General features: G+C 41.9%; 1 protein-coding gene across 1 annotated transcript in view; it reads right to left on the reverse strand.

Annotated features, from left to right (window-relative positions):
- Window positions 1-6,106: 6,106 nt before the first annotated feature.
- LOC110536655 (fibroblast growth factor 5-like) overlaps window positions 6,107-18,120 on the reverse strand; it is a 27,716-nt gene continuing 15,702 nt past the window's right edge. Inside the window, exon 3 of the mRNA XM_036936467.2 lies at window positions 6,107-7,921. Within this exon, the coding sequence (XP_036792362.2) occupies window positions 7,547-7,921 (375 nt within the window). The 3' untranslated portion in view covers window positions 6,107-7,546. The remainder of the gene's footprint in view (window positions 7,922-18,120) is intronic.

Genomic DNA, 18,120 nt, shown 5'->3' on the forward strand with positions numbered 1-18,120 from the left:
GTTTTGTCATTTTTCATTGTCATTTTGTTCAATTTTCCCACACGCTATATGACTTTGAATGTTTTTGATGGCTGAACTATCTGTGACGTTCAGGGAAACTGAATGCGTTATTAGTTTGCCCTCAAGTTGACAGCCGTTCACATTTTAACATCATCAACAAACTGGGTTTAAACAGCGTTGGTTTTCTTTCGAACACTTCAGTTGCATTTGATGGAGCTTACCTATCTCAATAGAAGTCATGGAATCGGTCCCAAAAAGTGCAAACTCCACCCATCTGGATCCAGACAGGTCCAGTCAAACAAAAGTACTTGAGTGGAAACATAAATTATTTGTTTTCATGCATTGGGAAAGAAAAACAACAAGAATAGAATTAGACTAACAATAGAGTTCATTTCAGACACAGGTTGTGTACAGAGTGTCTAACTTCTCCTCAGTTCAGGAGGGAGTATGGCTAGCTCCTTCAAGATCAACTCTGAAAACAAAGCCAGTCACGCAAACCTACCTTTTTTTCTGTTTTGAGCTAACCTCATATTTTCTAACCTCGACATAAATAAATGTTTTATTATTCACAACAAGCATGCATTATGAATGTGTAACTTCTGTTGTTCATGTTCGGCTGTTAACATATTCTACCTCACAGAGATTAGAATACACTGTACCACTTCTAATACTTTACTGTTGACACATTCTACCTCACAGAGATTAGAATACACTGTACCGCTTCTAATACTTTACTGTTGACATATGGCACCTCTTCTTCTTCTGAAATGACCTGTTCAATTATGTAATTTCTTCACAGCAGAGCTGAGGTGAATTTACGGACACTAAATTCGCAAATATGTTCTATCTGAGATATGGGAAGTTTCATATCAAACAGGAAAAAATAATTCCCAATTCCTCAATTTATGCTTATAACTTCATCTAGCCAATAACATGCAGATGGTTCCCAGCAGACGGTCTGCAGAGTAAATCGTATGATAGTTCTATTGTGTTACTCAGAGCAGAATAGAAGCGTGTGGTCTTGGTATGCAGTAGCTGCTCCTGGCTGACTATAATTGTGTGTGTCTGACAAAGCCTTCTCAGTGGAACATCAATTCCCTGTGTTTTCTTCTTTTAAAGGAACTTAAAATGCCTCCAATGAATGTGTCTCATGAGAAAGACAAAATGTGACATAAATCATCTTGTTTAGCCTCCGTGTTGTTCTCGGTGTATGTTGCCGGCGGTGCTTGTGTGTGGGGTGTGCGTGTGTGTGTGTGTGTGTGTGTGTGTGTGGGGTGTGCATATGTGTGTGTGTTATGGTGTTGAACTTAATTAGAATCCTCTGTTGAACGGAGAACTACATGATGAAACATGCATACCACTCAGAATAGATTATTACTGCTTTACTGATTAAGTTAGCTGGGAGAAAGAGGAGAGACAGATTGGGGATTCTCAGAAGATTCTCAGAAGAACAAGAAAAATAATACTTTATCATCGATCGTTATTTTCACTTTTTTTAACCTCATCAGACTCTCTGGTTGTCCAGTTAATATACGCATGTTTTCGATGACCTGATGACACCTGTCCGGATGCCCACCCCGAAGAGCCCTGCAGGGGAATGGCCGAGGCCAGCTGTGGTGTCGGTGTTGATTGGATACCCTCATTAGTGTTAGACAAACTGCTTCCTGTCTCAGGATGAGGCACAGGGGGGCTAGAACCATGATGGACAGTTGCACTGGGGATACTAATCCAATTCTGGGAGGCTAAGAATCCCACTATCCCATAGCTCAATGCTGGAAGCTGAGCATCACTCAAAGCAGAGACGTTTCTATACATTCCAGCTGGAGAACACAAGCTGATTTCATTGGCAGTACAGTACGATACCGTAGTGTATTTCCAGCCACAGCTGTCTTCTGCTAGATAGTTTGCCAGTAATTACCTACATACGAATAAGGCCTTCATTTGTAAATTATTTGAACATGTTTATTTGAATCATCATTCAGAACGACACATTCAACTCTTTGGGACTCACATACATAATATGATGTTTCCTGTAATCTGACGACTTCCTAATAGAGATGCCTCATTTTTTCGACACTCACACTCACACTTCAATACAGTACAATACATCTTATAAAACAAATATCAGGTACAAATATGTTTGCATAATTTAACACGATAAAAATAACTCTTTAGGCATTTTTCCTGTAAGTGTGATAATACTGTATATTGACGCTCAATGTACAGGTACATGTAACTGCCAAAATAATGGAAACACACGAGTAAATGAGGGATACAAAGAATATTGAAAGCAGGTAATTCCACACAGGTGTGGTTCCTGAGTTAATTAAGTAATTCATGTCCCATCATGCTTAGGGTCATGTATAATAATGCTGGGCAGGCCATTATTTTGGCTACCATGGCTAGGATGACATTGTCTCCATCCACAGGGCAGAAGTGATCACTGAATGGTTTGATGAGCATGAAAACGACGTAAATCATATGCTATGGTGGTCTCATTTAGCACGCCTCAATCCAATTGAACTCCTATGGGAGATTCTGGAGCGACGCCTGAGACAGCGTTTTCATCTATTAAAACACCAAATGATGGTTCCTCGTCCCTCCAATAAAGTTCCAGACACTTGTAGAATCTATGCATTAAAGCTTTTATTTAAGACACTTTATGTTGGGGTTTCCTTTATTTTGGAAGTTACGTGTATTTCCCTTGTTTTTAGTAACTGACTGATAGTAACATATATTTATGTACATAAACATACTGTAGCGAGCAATAGATTTACCTTCAGTCACATTCTATATTAAATGTTTATATTTCATTGATTTAAATAAAATAAAAACTATAGAAAAACTGTCTTTGGGACTTGGATCTCATGACCATTAGAAAACATAAAACACACAAAACATATAACAGAGACTGCACGCTTTTAATAGTCTGATGTTAGAATTCCTTTGAATGAGGATGATGATGATGATGATGTTTGGTATGAATACAACACAATCAACGTTGTTTCCACATCATTTCAATTCAATTACATTGAACCAAAGTTGAATAGATGTTGAATTGACGTCTGTGCCCAGCGGGATTCGTCATATGTTGTGTAGATGCCTAGGAGTTAGCCCAGAGGGACAACACAGTTGTATAGCATCCAGAAGACCCGGGTTACGAACCAAACCAGTCTTCAAAACTATCCAACCCCCCTCCTCCTCCTCCTCCTCCTCCTCCTCCTCACTGTTTTCCTTCTAGCCTACACGGACAGCGGCTGTCTGCCTTTATGCCATCCGATACACCTATGGCTTGAGCCTTCTCCAAAACACGGCCCTTCCAGGCATCTTTATCCCATGGAACTGTCCTCCAGGGAGGAATTCCTCAGGCCGCAGGGTCATGACAGGGGATTTTTCTCTAGTGACAGCCGGCTGCTAAAATATAGGATAGTTCTGATGGACAGTTTACTACTTGATCCCCCCCCCCCAGCTGTTCAAGACCCTGGAGATCAACTAGTCACTTTGACTTTTTAGTTGGCTGATTAAAGGGATGGGTCACCCCAAAACTGAAGTTTGTCTGATCTTTTCATACTCTAACAGTGATCGTGGGACATGGATTTCAGATGACTTTTGAGAAGAAAAAAAAAAAAAACCTTGCGTGAACTTGGTTTAGGCATGAACAATCTCATAGAGATTGAAGAGTTTTTCACAGAAGGAGAACAATACCTCCTAAAAAAGGGGGAAAGAACGCGAACCACTTCGTAAGCATTTTCCAAAACCCAAAACATTGGTAACTGTCACGGATCCTTCCGGGAACTTTCATTACACACACCTGTCCCCTATTCCCACGGATTAGTACTTGTATAAGTGTGCCCTTTGTTTTCCATGAGTCTGTCCATTATTGTTACAATGTCCCTTGGTGCGTGTGAGTACCTATGCTGTGTGTTTTGGGCTTTCGTGCCCTTGTGGATTGCGCAGATGATTACGGGTCTCATCCCGTGGGTTAATCATTGTGCACTTGTGTTATTTCTTCTAGGCACTCCTCGCTCTATTGTTTCGAGTCATCGTCATCGTCGCCTTGCCTTTACACGGCACGATGTCATTTGGGCTTGATAAAAAACACTATTACGCATTCCTGCGCCTGTCTCCTGACCCTTCACGCCAACGTGACAGTAACATCAAAGCTTCACAATTACAAAACTCAACGGTTGCATTTGACAACCCCATGGTTTTGAACTCACTTTACATACATGTACTGTGTGACAACAGGAATGCTTCTAATAATTGAAAAGTCAAAGTTCAGAAAAAATAAACACTGAACAGACAGTCCTGTTGATGTGCCAAGAAATCCATCCAACCTTGGGCTGAATATTTTCCCGGTATTTTACAAATGTTCCATCTAGAGAATAAATGACTTTTAACCAGGTATTTTGCGCCCAAACTGGTAGTTCTAAAACAGGGATGTCCAACTCATTCCATGGACGACCTAGTTGACTGTTTCTTTTTTTTCTCTCATTTCAATTAAGACAGACAACCAGGTGAGGGGAATTCTTTACTAATTTAGTGACCTTAATTCATCAGTCAAGTACAAGGAAGGAGGGAAAACCTGCAGACACTCGGCCCTCCTTGGAATGAGTTGGACGGACTCTAAAGACTATGAAGCATATTAATATGTCTGGGTTTGATTAGAGCTTTGATCGGCATGATAATAATATAATATATAATATAATAGTAATTCTGGGGCGGCAGGGTAGCCTAGGGGTTAGAGTGTTGGACTAGTAACCTAAAGGTTGCAAGTTCAAATCCCAGAGCTGACAAGGTACAAATCTGTCGTTCTGCCCCTGAACAGGCAGTTAACCCACTGTTCCTAGGCTGTCATTGAAAATAAGAATTTGTTCTTAACTGACTTCTTAACTGACTTGCCTAAAGATAAAGGTAAAATAATTCATACTCAATGGTACCTGAGCCCGATGGCCTACAATTAAATGCATTTTATGAGCCCAAGCCCCAAAACGGCCAAATGATTGTGCCTGTTATTGAATAAAATAACATGATATTGGATACTGCACATAACGAAAAACATAAAAGCCCATAGATGTAGCTAGCTCTCTTGGCTAAATAAATGAAACTAGCTCTAGTAGGTTAATCTTTTTGAGTGTGAGCTGTATTACTGTACTGTATTGTATTATACTGTGTTATATAACTGTAATTACGCACCTCGTTTAAACCATGAAGTTGGGAGAGAACATACGATGCTGGTGCAGGACATGCAGCCTAAAAAGTTACAAGTATAGGCTAGTGAATTTAATTTTCATTTAGAAATATACTAGGGCCTATTTGGCATTTTTAGAAATAGTAGGTTGACTCACATATATAGGCCCACCTTTCATAATATTTCCGCTAATGTTGTACAAGGTTCGTATTCGCCTCCCTCCTCTTTCTGTTACTTAATTACTTTCTCGCTTTCAACAGTTAAATTAAATACGTTTTCTTATCATCATCGTTGTAATGACATGCTTGAATAGCACTAGGACTATAATTATACCGAACAAAAATATGAATGCAGCATGCAACCATTTAAACGATTTTTACTGAGTTACAGTTCTTATGAGGAAATCTGTCAGTTGAAATCAATTCATTCGGCCCTAATCTATCACCATGACTGGGAACACAAATAGGCATTTGGGAATGCCTTAAAAAAAGATGTCTTAAAAAATGGGCCTCACAGTGGGCCTCAGAATCTCGTCACGGTATTTCTGTGCATTCAAATTGCCATCGATAAAATGCAATTGTGTTCGTTGTCCGTAGTTTATGCCTGCCCATACCATAACCCCACCGCCACCATGGGGCACTCTGTTCACAACTGTGACATTGGCCCAACACTTTACATGTTGCATTTATATTGTTTGTTCAGTAAAGTGTTGGTCCCATGTTTTCATGAGCTGAAATAAAAGATCCAAGAAATGTTTCTTATGCACAAAAAGCTTTTTTCTCTCAAATGTTGTGTACAAATTTGTTTTACATCACTGTTATTGAGAATTTCTCTTTTGCCAAGATAATCCATCCACTTGACAGGTGTGGCATATCAAGTATCTGATTAAACGGCATGATCATTACACAGGTGCACCTTGTGCTGGGGACAATAAAAGGCCACACTCAAATGTGCAGTTTTGTCATACAACACAATGCCACAGCACAAACCACACCAGCACATGACCCCAGCCCAGGACCCCAGCTCAGGACCCTAGCCCAGGACACCAGCCCAGGACCTCAGCCCAGACCCCAGCCCAGGACCCCAGCCCAGGACACCAGCCCAGGACCCCAGCCCAGCCCAAGACCCCAGCCCAGGACACCAGCCCAGGACACCAGCCCAGGACACCAGCCCAGGACCCCAGCCCAGCCCAGGACCCCAGCCCAGGACACCAGCCCAGGACACCAGCCCAGGACCCCAGCCCAGCCCAGGACCCCAGCCCAGGACCTCCACATCCAGCTTCTTCACCTGCAGGATATTCTGAGACCAGCCACCCGGACTGCTGATGAAACTGTGGGTTTGTACAACCAAAGAATTCCTGCACAAACTGTCAGAAACCGTCTCAGGGAAGCTCATCTGCGTGTTTGTCGTTCCTCACCAGGGTCTTGTCCTGACTGCAGTTAGGCATCATAACCGCCTTTAGTGGGCAACTGCTCACCTTCGATGGCCACTGGCATGCGGAGAAGTGTGCTCTTCATGGATGAATCGGGTTCAACTGTACCGGGCAGATGGCAGACAGCGTGTATGGCTTTGTGTGGGCGAGCGGTTTGCTGATATGAACGTTGTGAACAGAGTGCCCCATGGTGGCGTTGGGGTTATGGTATGAGCAGGCATAAGCCATTCATCCGCCGCCATCACCTCATGTTTCAGCATGATAATGCACGGAATCTGAAAATGTCCCAGTTCTTCCCTAGCCTGTATACTCACCAGACAGTCCAACCATTGAGCATGTTTGGGATGCTCTGGATTGACGTGTATAACAGCGTGTTCCAGTTCCCTCCAGCCATTGAAGAGGAGTGGGACAACATTCCACAGGCCACAATCAACAGCCTGATCAACTCTATGTGCATGATACAAATGGTGGTCACACCAGATACTGACTGGTTTTCTGATCCACGCCCCTACCTTTTTTTTAGGTATCTGTGACCAACAGATGCATATCTGTATTCCCAGTCATGGGAAATCCATAGATTAGGGCCTAATGAATTTATTTTAATGGACTGGTTACCTTCTATGAACTGTAACTCAATAAAATCTTTGAAATTGTTGCGTGCTGCATTAACATTTTTGTTCAGTGTATAATTGACTGTTTTTTGCAGTTATTTATCCTGGGAAAAGGGAGTGGTTTTAGGAGGGAAATCTCTGTTAATCTCGGTAACACAGTTCCCGCTATTCAGCCCTAATCCAATCCACATAGCCTGGAACTCTGTTTCACCGTTGTTTCACTACAGCAGTCTGGCAATCCTGAATCCTATCATTGATTCCAGGCTACAGCACTCAACCTACAGTCTTCCTTGACAAGAACCTCTCCTCAGTCTATCCAAACCGAAACTTTGGCCAGTACTTGACAGTCTGCACCCTCTTCCCTGTTCCTGTATTAAGGTTCATCTTCGGCTGCGAGGGCGGTTGAGGTGCCACCGGGAGGCTTTTCCTCCTCTCTTTACTCCTGTCTGTGATGGTGAAGCCTCGTTCGCTCTGCAGGTCGTGCAGGTTGAGCCTGGGGAGGAAGTGCGTGGCGACGTGCTGTGATTTGACCCTGGGGCTGGAGCCCATCTTGGCTTTGCCTCTTTTGTTGAGGGCCACGTACCAGTCCCGTCCCGTCCGGTGGTTCCGGTGCAACACCGAGGCGTACGTGTTGTAACTGTTCTCTTGGAAACGCTCCCGGAATCTACAGTCGTCCGTGAACCTCTCCTGAAAAAAAAACCCCACAAACAAGTTGTACAGTACTGTTACCAAGAGCAGAATGCTACTGTTAATCGTGTTACAACACAGCAGGAAGGAACAAAGTGGCATTAATGACCTAACATAGAAATCCTCTTGATTATCTCCTTAAACCAATCAGCAAGCAAGCAACAAAAAATAAAAAAGCCTCTGAGCATATTTGATCAGAACTATCATAAACCCTCCCTTTACATTTGTTTAATGTAACACTTTAAAGCATAAAAAAAAAAAAAAGAGCCCTGGACACATCTAAAGGAGATGTGCGATATAGTTCTAAGAATATCTCCTTGATGATTGATGGCACATAGACTAACCACTAATCTCCTAAAGAGAGACCCAGCTCAGATGGAGAGGTGTAGGAATGGGGATAGAGTTGCACCATGGAACCGGGCGACAGGAAAGGGAAAGGATACATTCAAGTATTTTATATTCACGATACTCTCAGTGTGTCTTGTGACTGAATGAATGTATGAGTTTCCATTTCCCAGGCTATAAACTATTAGGTCAGTCGTCGGTAGGGAGAGAGAGAGAGAGAGAGAGAGAGAGAGAGAGAGAGAGAGAGAGAGAGGGAGAGAGAGATAGAGAGAGAGAGAGACAGAGAGAGAGAGAGAGAGGGAGAGAGAGATAGAGGGAGAGAGAGAGAGAGAGAGAGAGAGAGAGAGACAGAGAGAGAGAGAGAGAGAGAGAGAGAGAGAGACAGAGAGAGAGGGAGAGAGAGATAGAGGGAGAGAGAGAGAGAGAGAGAGAGAGAGAGAGAGAGACAGAGAGAGAGAGAGAGAGAGAGAGAGAGAGAGAGAGAGGGAGAGAGAGAGAGAGAGAGAGGGAGAGAGAGAGAGAGACAGAGAGAGAGAGAGAGAGAGAGAGAGGGAGAGAGAGAGAGAGAGAGAGAGAGAGAGAGGGGGGGGGGGAGAGAGAGAGAGAGAGCGAGAGAGAGGCACCCTTCAATCTTCCTGCTGAATCCTACCCATGTATGGCTGTCATACAAATGCAGATGAGTTTGATACATAGGTTCTCTTAGTAGTTGAGCGTGTGTGTTTTGTGTGTGTGTGTGTGTGGGGGGGGGGGCATCTACATGTTTACAGACTGGTCAGGATATTGGTCAGGGGTCAGGGGTCACACTTTATTTGTATAGTATGGATCTTTCATGTATAGATGCTCTACAGATGTCCATACTATTAACAAACTATCTGTTGTTAAGCAACTGCTTGCTGAGGTTACGGTTAATGTTCGGTTTAGGAGGAGAATAAAGGTCAAGGTCAGGGTTAGAACTAGGGTTAGGGTTAGTAGACAGTTCTAATGTTAGTGATAGTCTGTAGACCTTCGACAGACGCTCTCACTAACATTAGTGTTAGTCTGTAGAGCTTCGACTGACGCTCTCACTAACATTAGTGTTAGTCTGTAGAGCTTCGACTGACGCTCTCACTAACATTAGTGCTAGTCTGTAGAGCTTCGACTGACGCTCTCACTAACATTAGTGTTAGTCTGTAGACCTTCGACAGACGGTCTCAGTAACATTAGTGTTAGTCGGTAGACCTTCGACAGACGCTCTCACTAACATTAGTGTTAGTCTGTAGACCTTCGACAGACGGTCTCAGTAACATTAGTGTTAGTCTGTAGACCTTCGACAGACGCTCTCACTAACATTAGTGTTAGTCTGTAGACCTTCGACAGACGGTCTCAGTAACATTAGTGTTAGTCTGTAGACCTTCGACAGACGCTCTCACTAACATTAGTGTTTGTCTGTAGACCTTCGACAGACGGTCTCAGTAACATTAGTGTTAGACTGTAGACCTTCGACAGACGCTCTCACTAACATTAGTGTTAGTCTGTAGACCTTCGACAGACGCTCTCACTAACATTAGTGTTAGTCTGTAGACCTTCGACAGACGCTCTCACTAACATTAGCGTTAGTCTGTAGACCTTCGACAGACGCTCTCACTAACATTGTTAGTCTGTAGACCTTCAACAGACGCTCTCACTAACATTAGTGTTAGTCTGTAGACCTTCGACAGACGCTCTCACTAACATTAGTGTTAGTCTGTAGACCTTCGACAGACGCTCTCACTAACATTAGTGTTAGTCTGTAGACCTTCGACAGACGCTCTCACTAACATTAGTGTTAGACTGTAGACCTTCGACAGACGCTCTCACTAACATTAGTGTTAGTCTGTAGACCTTCGACAGACGCTCTCACTAACATTAGTGTTAGTCTGTAGACCTTCGACAGACGCTCTCACTAACATTAGCGTTAGTCTGTAGACCTTCGACAGATGCTCTCACTAACATTGTTAGTCTGTAGACCTTCAACAGACGCTCTCACTAACATTAGTGTTAGTCTGTAGACCTTCGACAGACGCTCTCACTAACATTAGTGTTAGTCTGTAGACCTTCGACAGACGCTCTCACTAACATTAGTGTTAGTCTGTAGACCTTCGACAGACGCTCTCACTAACATTAGTGTTAGTCTGTAGACCTTCGACAGACGCTCTCACTAACATTAGCGTTAGTCTGTAGACCTTCGACAGACGCTCTCACTAACATTGTTAGTCTGTAGACCTTCAACAGACGCTCTCACTAACATTAGTGTTAGTCTGTAGACCTTCGACAGACGCTCTCACTAACATTAGTGTTAGTCTGTAGACCTTCGACAGACGCTCTCACTAACATTAGTGTTAGTCTGTAGACCTTCGACAGACGCTCTCACTAACATTAGTGTTAGTCTGTAGACCTTCGACAGACGCTCTCACTAACATTAGTGTTAGTCTGTAGACCTTCGACAGACGCTCTCACTAACATTAGTGTTAGTCTGTAGACCTTCGACAGACGCTCTCACTAACATTAGTGTTAGTCTGTAGACCTTCGACAGACGCTCTCACTAACATTAGTGTTAGTCTGTAGAGCTTCGACAGACGCTCTCACTAACATTAGTGTTAGTCTGTAGACCTTCGACAGATGGACTATCCCAATAAAGTGTTACTTGGTCAGGATTCTCAACGAAAGAAATGAGTTTTCAACGTTCAGGATTTTCTTGGAGACTGCGTCACCTCGAGATGCTTGTTTGATGAGCAGTTTCCTGTAAAGTGATAGGGGCGATAGTTTTTCTCCCTCCCCCCCCCAGCATAAAGGCAATTATCTAATCAGAGTAGGGACAGGAGAAACACGGCCTGAGGTAACATGGTAGTATGTCAACCAATTCTCACCCAGATGTTAACCAGCTGACTTCAGTTTATATCAGTGTGTGTCAACTGAGCCGTGTTAACATCAGCAGCATTAGCACAGAACGAAATACCACATCATTCACTTGGGGTTCATATACTTCTTATGGTGTTAGTTTAACCGGGGTCAACTCCCAGGCAGGGCTGGATTCACAGTCAGATTTAGTTTAACCGTGGTCAACTCCCAGGCAGGGCTGGTTTCACAGTCAGATTTAGTTTAACCATGGTCAACTCCCAGGCAGGGCTGGTTTCACAGTCAGATTTAGTTTAACCATGGTCAACTCCCAGGCAGGGCTGGTTTCACAGTCAGATTTAGTTTAACCATGGTCAACTCCCAGGCAGGGCTGGTTTCACAGTCAGATTTAGTTTAACCGTGGTCAACTCCCAGGCAGGGCTGGTTTCACAGTCAGATTTAGTTTAACCGGGGTCAACTCCCAGGCAGGGCTGGTTTCACAGTCAGATTTAGTTTGTGTTCAACTCCCAGGCAGGGCTGGTTTCACAGTCAGATTTAGTTTGTGTCCAACTCCCAGACAGGGCTGGTTTCACAGTCAGATTTAGTTTGTGTTCAACTCCCAGGCAGGGCTGGTTTCACAGTCAGATTTAGTTTAACCGTGTCCAACACCCAGGAAGGGCTGGTTTCAGATCAAACCCAGGGCATCTACTCCAGGACTACAAAACAAGAGAGTGAAGAGTGTTTTTACTCTTGAGGGGTCTGGGAAACTGGCTCTCAATGTTTCTATGTATATCTTTCATGCCCTAGATGTTGTGAAATTCAACTCCTGGACACTATATCACATGGTATTGCCTATATTTTAATATGTCATTATTACACGTTGAGGCATAGGTCATTTTGTGGATATTCTTTCAAATAGCACTCTGGACCACCAGATTACATTAGTAAAGTAATTAAGAGGACCAGCAAATTATACTGAGAAGTGCCAAGGTGAAACTCCCCATTAAAAACAGAGTTTCCCGATTAACTTTTCTATCAACACAACCTTCTATCAGAGTCAAAAGCCTCTGGAGCACGTTGAGGGATTCACTCTGGATTCTGTTGTTATTATAATGACATTTATTGTATCAGATTTCCAACACAGAAATAGAAGTGTAGAGTTAAACAAAACACTGCGACAACCGTACGATCGGTAAATCGCTGTGAGCCGTGCACCCCACTGTAACCACGTCCTATTAGCAGTGGGTGTGTGTGTGTGTGTGTGTGTGTGTGTGTGTGTGTGCGCTGCTCCTATCAAGCCGGCCAGCCCTGTGTGTGTGTGTCTGTGTGTGTGTGTGTGTGTGTGTGTGTGTGTGTGTGTGTGTGTGTGTGTGTGGAGAGCGAGGAGAATCCAGACTAATTCTCCACTGATGGATCCTATACAGCTGGACTAACTATAATTGTGTCTGATTGGGGTTAGGCCTGTAAAACCAGTTAATGATGATCTCAGAGCAGATTACAGACTAGACTAGACTAGACCAGACTAGACTAGACCAGACTAGACTAGACTAGACCAGACTAGACCAGACCAGACTAGACCAGACTAGACTAGACCAGACCAGACTAGACCAGACTAGACTAGACCAGACCAGACTAGACCAGACTAGACCAGACCAGACTAGACCAGACTAGACGAGACTAGACCAGACTAGACGAGACTAGACCAGACTAGACTAGACCAGACCAGACCAGACGAGACTAGACCAGACCAGACTAGACCAGACTAGACTAGACCAGACCAGACCAGACTAGACCAGACCAGACCAGACTAGACCAGACTAGACCAGACTAGACGAGACTAGACCAGACTAGACTAGACCAGACCAGACGAGACTAGACCAGACCAGACTAGACTAGACCAGACCAGACCAGACTAGACCAGACCAGACTAGACCAGACTAGACTAGACCAGACCAGACCAGACTAGACCAGACTAGACTAGACCAGACCAGACTAGACTAGACCAGACTAGACTAGACTAGACCAGACTAGACTAGACCAGACCAGACCAGACTAGACTAGACCAGACCAGACTAGACCAGACCAGACCAGACTAGACCAGACCAGACTAGACCAGACTAGAGCAGAACAGACTGCTCATCATGGGGTTGAGTGTCTGTGTCTGTGTGTGTGTGTGTGTGTGTGTGTGTGTGTGTGTGTGTGTGTGTGTGTGTGCGCGCGCTGCTCCTATCAAAGAGTTGCATAGATTGACAGACAGGAGCAGGGACTTCTTTGTCCCAGTACTCATTAGAGACCCAACATGGCAAATTATTGAATGACTACACTCATTCAGCCTAGAGATAAAACCCATTCCTCAACGTGCAGGAGAAATCACGAGATAGTTGTTGAATAATTAACTAACATTCAAGAAAATCATCATGATACAGGCAGTAAATGTGAATTGATTGATACAGGCAGTAAATGTGAATTGATTGATACAGGCAGTAAATGTGAATTGATTGATACAGGCAGTAAATGTGAATTGATTGATACAGGCAGTAAATGTGAATTGATTGATACAGGCAGTAAATGTGAATTGATTGATACAGGCAGTAAATGTGAATTGATTGATACAGGCAGTAAATGTGAATTGATTGATACAGGCAGTAAATGTGAATTGATTGATACAGGCAGTAAATGTGAATTGATTGATACAGGCAGTAAATGTGAATTGATTGATACAGGCAGTAAATGTGATTTGATTGATACAGGCAGTAAATGTGAATTGATTGATACAGGCAGTAAATGTGAATTGATTGATACAGGCAGTAAATGTGAATTGATTGATACAGGCAGTAAATGTGAATTGATTGATACAGGCAGTAAATGTGAATTGATTGATAAATGTGAACTGATTGATACAGTTAGTAAATGTGAATTGATTGATACAGTTAGTAAATGTGAATTGATTGATACAGTTAGTAAATGTGAATTGATTGATACAGTTAGTAAATGTGAATTGATTGATACAGTTAGTAAATGTGAATTGATTGATACAGTTAGTAAATGTGAATTGATTGATACAGTTAGTAAATGTGAATTGATTGATACAGTTAGTAAATGTGAATCGATTGATAAATGTGAACTGATTGATACAGGCAGTAAATGTGAATTGATTGATACATGTGAACTGATTGATACAGTTAGTAAATGTGAACTGATTGATACAGGCAGTAAATGTGAATTGATTGATAAATGTGAACTGATTGATACAGGCAGTAAATGTGAATTGTTTGATAAATGTGAACTGATTGATACAGGCAGTAAACGTGAACTGATTGATAAATGTGAACTGATTGATAAGTAACCCATTCCTGAACTCTAGAAAAATGTAATCTCACAATATGTTTGTCTTGTGGCTCCCTAACTAACTGCTAAAAATACCTTTGGTGGGAAACTATAAACTGTAGGATGTACAAGAGGATGGAGATGACCACGTCCTCAACCCTACAATGCCTTGTATAACCCTGTTCTAGTTGGTTCTGAAACAACAGCACCGTTCTGCTTTGTTGAAGAGTGCAGCATAGCAGAACAAGATGCCATTACAGCCATTCTGTAAACATGTCACTCACGAGATGAGCTGCCATAACAACAGAGGCAGAACATCTACTTTATAAGTTGTTCTAAAATCACCAACATCCTCTGGGTATTGTTGTTTTGAATTATAATTTGAAAAATGTATGGGAACCCCCTTGATGGTTGTGGGTGGGTGACTTAAACAGTTTTAGCACGACAGTGCAGTAAATTCTACAAACACTTTGAAAGGAGTTACTGTAGCACTTGTGCACAGCTAGTTGAGAGATATAATGTAGGCCTGCAGTACAACAGGCTGTACAATAATGATTCCAAGAGTTCTTCTATGGAAATGGTCCTGTGTGGCTCAGTTGATAAGAGTGTTGTGATTCCAGGTCTGTGGATTCAAATACAACTGGGGTCACATTCAAAAAAGTGTACAGTATGTGCTCACTGTGGATGCGTTTGGATAGAAGTGTCTGTTAAATTATATATATTATTACATTAATAAGTGCTTGGGGAATGCTGAGGTGTTCTTTAGTGGAATGCTGAGATGTTCTTTAGTGGAATGCTGAGATGTTCTTTAGTGGAATTAGTGGAATGTTGAGATGTTCTTTAGTGGAATGCTGAGATGTTGTTTAATAGAATGCTGAGATGTTCTTTAGTGGAATGCTGAGATGTTCTTTAGTGGAATGTTGAGATGTTCTTTAGTGGAATGCTGAGATGTTCTTTAGTGGAATGCTGAGATGTTCTTTAGTGGAATGCTGAGATGTTGTTTAGTGGAATGTTGAGATGTTATTTAGTGGAATGCTGAGATGTTCTTTAGTGGAATGCTGAGATGTTCTTTAGTGGAATGCTGAGATGTTCTTTAGTGGAATGCTGAGATGTTCTTTAGTGGAATGCTGAGATGTTCTTTAGTAGAATGCTGAGATGTTCTTTAGTGGAATGCTGAGATGTTCTTTAGTGGAATTAGTGGAATGTTGAGATGTTCTTTAGTGGAATGCTGAGATGTTCTTTAGTGGAATGCTGAGATGTTATTTAGTGGAATGCTGAGATGTTCTTTAGTGGAATGCTGAGATGTTGTTTAGTGGAATGCTGAGATGTTCTTTAATAGAATGCTGAGATGTTCTTTAGTGGAATGCTGAGATGTTCATTAGAGGAATGTTGAGATGTTCTTTAGTGGAATGCTGATATATTCTTTAGTGGAATTAGTGGAATGTTGAGATGTTCTTTAGTGGAATGCTGAGATGTTGTTTAGTGGAATGCTGAGATGTTCTTTAATAGAATGCTGAGATGTTCATTAGTTGAATGCTGAGATGTTCTTTAGTGGAATGCTGAGATGTTATTTAGTGGAATGCTGAGATGTTCTTTAGTGGAAAGCTGAGATGTTGTTTAGTGGAATGCTGAGATGTTCTTTAATAGAATGCTGAGATGTTCTTTAGTGGAATGCTGAGATGTTCTTAAGTGGAATGTTGAGATGTTCTTTAGTGGAATGTTGAGATGTTCTTTAGTGGAATGCTGAGATGTTCTTTAGTTGAATGCTGAGATGTTCTTTAGTGGAATGTTGTGATGTTATTTAGTGGAATGCTGAGATGTTCTTTAGTGGAATGCTGAGATGTTCTTTAGTTGAATGTTGAGATGTTCTTTAGTGGAATGCTGAGATGTTCTTTAGTTGAATGCTGAGATGTTCTTTAGTGGAATGTTGAGATGTTCTTTAGTGGAATGTTGAGATGTTCTTTAATAGAATGCTGAGATGTTCTTTAGTGGAATGCTGAGATGTTCTTAAGTGGAATGTTGAGATGTTCTTTAGTGGAATGTTGAGATGTTCTTTAGTGGAATGCTGAGATGTTCTTTAGTTGAATGCTGAGATGTTCTTTAGTTGAATGCTGAGATGTTCTTTAGTGGAATGTTGAGATGTTCTTTAGTGGAATGCTGAGATGTTCTTTAGTTGAATGTTGAGATGTTCTTTAGTGGAATGCTGAGATGTTCTTTAGTTGAATGCTGAGATGTTCTTTAGTGGAATGTTGAGATGTTCTTTAGTGGAATGTTGAGATGTTCTTTAGTGGAATGCTGAGATGTTCTTTAGTGGAATGCTGAGATGTTCTTTAGTGGAATGTTGAGATGTTATTTAGTGGAATGCTGAGATGTTCTTTAGTGGAATGTTGAGATGTTCTTTAGTGGAATGTTGAGATGTTCTTTAGTGGAATGTTGAGATGTTCTTTAGTGGAATGTTGAGATGTTCTTAAGTGGAATGTTGAGATGTTCTTTAGTGGAATGTTGAGATGTTCTTTAGTGGAATGCTGAGATGTTCTTTAGTTGAATGCTGAGATGTTCTTTAGTGGAATGTTGAGATGTTATTTAGTGGAATGCTGAGATGTTCTTTAGTGGAATGCTGAGATGTTCTTTAGTGGAATGTTGAGGTATGATGATAAGCAATAAAATTATTCTATGGTTCTATCCTTCCATCCTGTCTCTGTTTACGCCTGGTTTCAGTTCAGTTTAATGACTGGGAGCAGACAGGTGAGGGTTTATTGTGTCAAATCTGAATGCTAGGGCAACTCTTTTAAAACGGCCCTTTCCCCTGATCCATGTGCTCCATCTGAGCAGATTAGGATGTTTTGAATGGTTTTCTAATTTACCAATCACTACATATATAAATATAGATATTTATACAGTAATAGTCTAAACTTTGGACACACCTACTATTTCAAGGGTTTTTCTTTATTTTTATTATTTTCTACATTGTAGAATAATAGTGAAGACATCAAAACTATGAAATAACACATATGGAATCATGTAGTAACCAAAAAAATGCTAAACAAATCAAAATATATTTTAGATTTTAGATTCTTCAAATAGCCACCCTTTTCTTTGATGACAGCTTTGCACACTCTTGGCATTCTCTCAACCAGCTTCACAAGGAATGCTTTTCCAAGTCTTGTAAGGAGTTTCCACATATGCTGAGCACTTGTTGGCTGATTTTCTTTCACTTTGCGGTCCAACTCATCCCAAACCATCTCAATTGGGATGAGGTCGGGGGATTGTGGAGGCCAGGTCATCTGATGCAGCACTCCATCACTCTCCTTCTTGGTTAAGCAGCCCTTACACAGCCTGGAGGTGTTTTGGGTTAATGTCCTGCTGAAAAACAAATGTTAGTCCAGCTAAACGCAAAGCAGATGGGATGGTGTATCTCTGCAGAATGCTGAGGTAGCCATGCTGGTTAAGTGTGACTTGAATTCTAAATAAATTACAGACAGTGTCACCAGCAAAGCACCCCCACACCATCACACCTCCTCCTACATGCTTCATGGTGGGAACCACACATGCAAAGATTATCCTACTCTATGTCTCACAAAGACACGTCGGTTGGAATCCATACATCTCAAATTTGGACTCATCAGGCCAAAAGTCAAATGACCACTGGTCTAATGTCCATTGCTCATGTTTCT

This window comes from Oncorhynchus mykiss, chromosome 11, assembly GCF_057628025.1.
Source record: "Oncorhynchus mykiss isolate SJ-2025 chromosome 11, ASM5762802v1, whole genome shotgun sequence".
In the NCBI taxonomy this organism is placed as follows: domain Eukaryota; kingdom Metazoa; phylum Chordata; class Actinopteri; order Salmoniformes; family Salmonidae; genus Oncorhynchus; species Oncorhynchus mykiss.